The following is a 2,608-nucleotide window of genomic DNA, read 5'->3' on the forward strand; positions in this document are numbered from 1 at the left end:
TTTTTTTGAGACGGAGTTTCCCTCGTTACCCAGGCTGGAGTGTAATGGCGCGATCTTGGCTCACCGCAACCTCTGCCTCCCGGGTTCAAGCAATTCTACTGCCTCAGCCTCCCACGTAGCTGGGACTACAGACGCAGACCACCACACCCAGCTAATTTTTTTTGTATTTTCAGTAGAGACGGGGTTTCACCATGTAGACCAGGGTGGTCTCGATCTCTTGACCTCGTGATCCATCCGCCTTGGCCTCCCAAAATGCTGGGATTATAAGCATAAGCCACCATGCCCAGCCTCATTTCCATTTTATTTTTTAATTAATTACTTTCTTCTTTTTATGAAAAAAATCCTTTAAAATATTATTTTTGTTTTTTGGGACAGTTTTGCTTTTGTTGCCCAGGCTGGAGTGCAATGGCACAATCTCGGCTCAATGCAACCTGGTTCAAGTGATTCTCCTGCATCAGCCTCCCGAGTAGCTGGAATTATAAGCACCTGCCACCACGCCCAGCTAACTTTTTTTTGTATTTTTAGTAGAGACAGGGTTTCACTATGATGGCCAGGCTAGTCTCCAACTCCTGACCTCAGGTGATCCCACCCACCTCAGCCTCCCAAAGTACTGGGATTGCAGGCCTGAGCCACTACCCCAGCCTCCTTATTCCCATTTTACATGCCAACAACAAAACACAGAAGAGTAATTTAAATTATTTAAGATTAACAGTAAATGTTGAAGCCAAGTTGCAAACTCAGAGCCCTTTACTTTCTGCTACAAACTCTGGTAAGCAGAAACTTACAGTACCTAAGTATTCAAAAACACCTTCACAGTATTCAATCATCAACCGAACATCTAATTTACTGTCCCCACATCTTACCATTTTGCGAAGTTTAACCACCCGGGTACCGCCGTTTTTGTCACCACCAACTGGTTTTGTAACAGTTGCAAGAACCTTCTCCTTCTTTTTCTTTTCAATCTACAAGGACACAAATACATCAACGATTAGAGGGTGCCAATTAAGGTTAAGACATAATGGTCAGTGGTCCCCTCTTCCCTTACCTTGGATTTAGCCGCTGAGTACTTCCTCTTGTACATGGCCTTTCTGGAATACATGGCAGATCGGGAATACCTGCCAATTCCTCTGACAAGAACAGGATTGCGGCTGCAATGGGGCTTCCCCTTCTTGGACTTTTTAGCCTTGGGGTTACCCTTTTTCACTTTGCTACCGGCATCAGCCTTCTTGGCTTCAGATTTCTTCTCTTTAGTATCCGGCTTCTCAACTTTTTCACCCGCCATCTATAAATATTTTTTGTAGATAAAAAAAGGCACTTTACAATCATCTCTTAACAAGGCAATAATCCAACTGCACATGGATGGGCTGGACTCCCCAGACTACAATCCCTCCCGCGATAAGATATAACCCTTCCTCTCAATTCTACCCATTCCACTCCAGTCTTCACTATGGTTCACTTGGGGGCTGTCTCCCCAATACACTGTAAGCTCTTTTTTTTGAGGCTTTGAACTGATATCTCACACTTATTAGGTTTTTGCCAAATATTGAGAGGTCAGGTACTGTCGTTATTTTTTACCACTGTTTTGCGAATTAGAAAACTTAGATGCTGAATGTGTCCACAAGCAGGAAGGAGCAAAACTAGAACTTGAAACCCTTTACTTTCAGTATCTTTCGTCTTAACCCTTAAGACCATCGTCTCTTTTCAAGAAACTTGGTTTAGGAATTGCGGACACAAACACAATCAGCCCAAATTGAACCCAAACAGAAAAAGAACGCAAAGACCAAGAGGCCACTTCCGGCCGCGGACGCTGGGAGACGTGAAATCTTTTGGCTTCAGTCCGGAACCCCAACGTGGCTGAGACTAGCTCAGTGTCATTTTCTGGAACCCAGGAGACGGGAACTCGGTGCACCTACCGTCGTCCCGCTTCCTCTAACCCACCAGTCCGCTACGGGTCCTCGAAAGGGCCTCGTTCCCCCCAGCCCAAGAGACTGGCGAACGGCCGGTGGAAGACACTACGGCATTCTACAGTGCGCCGCCGCAAACCCAAACGGCAAAAACTGAAGTGCCTGGAAGGCCTCTCAGTTAGCCGTGGGTATGTCGGACCCCTGTAAGTGGCGACTGGATGCCCTCTAGGTTCGGATGGCGAAGGATTGGGAGTGCTGAACTCGAGTCTTGCACAGAGGCCCACCGTTCTTACCTTGCAAGATGGGAAAGAGAACTAAGGCCCCGGCTTCCGGTCTATAAGCAATCACGGGAAGTGTGCGTCTCACTTCCTTCCGGATCTGGGGCATCATGGGGAATGTAGTTTTTCCGCATTATGAAAAAAAGTAGTAAATCCTAGGCCGTAATCCCAGCACTTTGGGAGGCGTAGGCAGGGGGATCACCTGAGGTTAACAGTTCGAGACCAGCCGAGCCAACATGGCGAAATCCCATTTCTACTAAAAATACAAAAGTTAGCCGGGCGTGGTGTCAAGTCCTTGTAATGCCAGCTACTCGGGATGCGGAGGTAGAGAATGACTTGAATCCGGAGGTGGAAGTTGCAGTGAGCCAAGATCACAACACTTCACTCCGGGCAGCAGAGCAAAATTCCCTCTCAAAAAAAAAAAAA

At 46.9% G+C, this 2,608-nt stretch overlaps 1 protein-coding gene across 5 annotated transcripts; it reads right to left on the reverse strand.

Annotated features, from left to right (window-relative positions):
- Positions 1–611: 611 nt before the first annotated feature.
- On the reverse strand, positions 612–2,265 carry LOC108299203 (60S ribosomal protein L6-like). Of its 5 annotated transcripts, none has more exons than XM_017521539.2 (3): positions 2,198–2,265; positions 1,046–1,282; positions 612–962 (listed from the first exon to the last, which is right to left on the reverse strand). In XM_017521539.2, exons 2-3 carry the CDS (start codon positions 1,280–1,282, stop codon positions 738–740), a joined length of 462 nt encoding a protein of 153 aa, XP_017377028.1. In that variant the 5' UTR covers positions 2,198–2,265; the 3' UTR covers positions 612–737. The 5 variants fall into 5 exon arrangements, with proteins under 5 accessions (XP_017377028.1, XP_017377027.1, XP_017377026.1 ...); XM_017521538.2 differs by having other exon boundaries at positions 1,939–2,222; XM_017521537.2 differs by having other exon boundaries at positions 1,914–2,222.
- Positions 2,266–2,608: the final 343 nt, after the last annotated feature.

This window comes from Cebus imitator, unplaced genomic scaffold, assembly GCF_001604975.1.
Source record: "Cebus imitator isolate Cc_AM_T3 unplaced genomic scaffold, Cebus_imitator-1.0 Scaffold2785, whole genome shotgun sequence".
NCBI classification, from domain to species: Eukaryota; Metazoa; Chordata; class Mammalia; order Primates; family Cebidae; genus Cebus; species Cebus imitator.

Excerpts from the sequence above, each read along its gene's own strand:
- LOC108299203 (XM_017521539.2), bottom strand. The coding sequence starts at position 1,282 with ATGGCGGGTGAAAAAGTTGAGAAGCCGGATACTAAAGAGAAGAAATCT. Across the intron at positions 963-1,045 it reads ACTCAGCGGCTAAATCCAAG|ATTGAAAAGAAAAAGAAGGA; the intron begins GTAAGGGAAGAG and ends GTGTCCTTGTAG.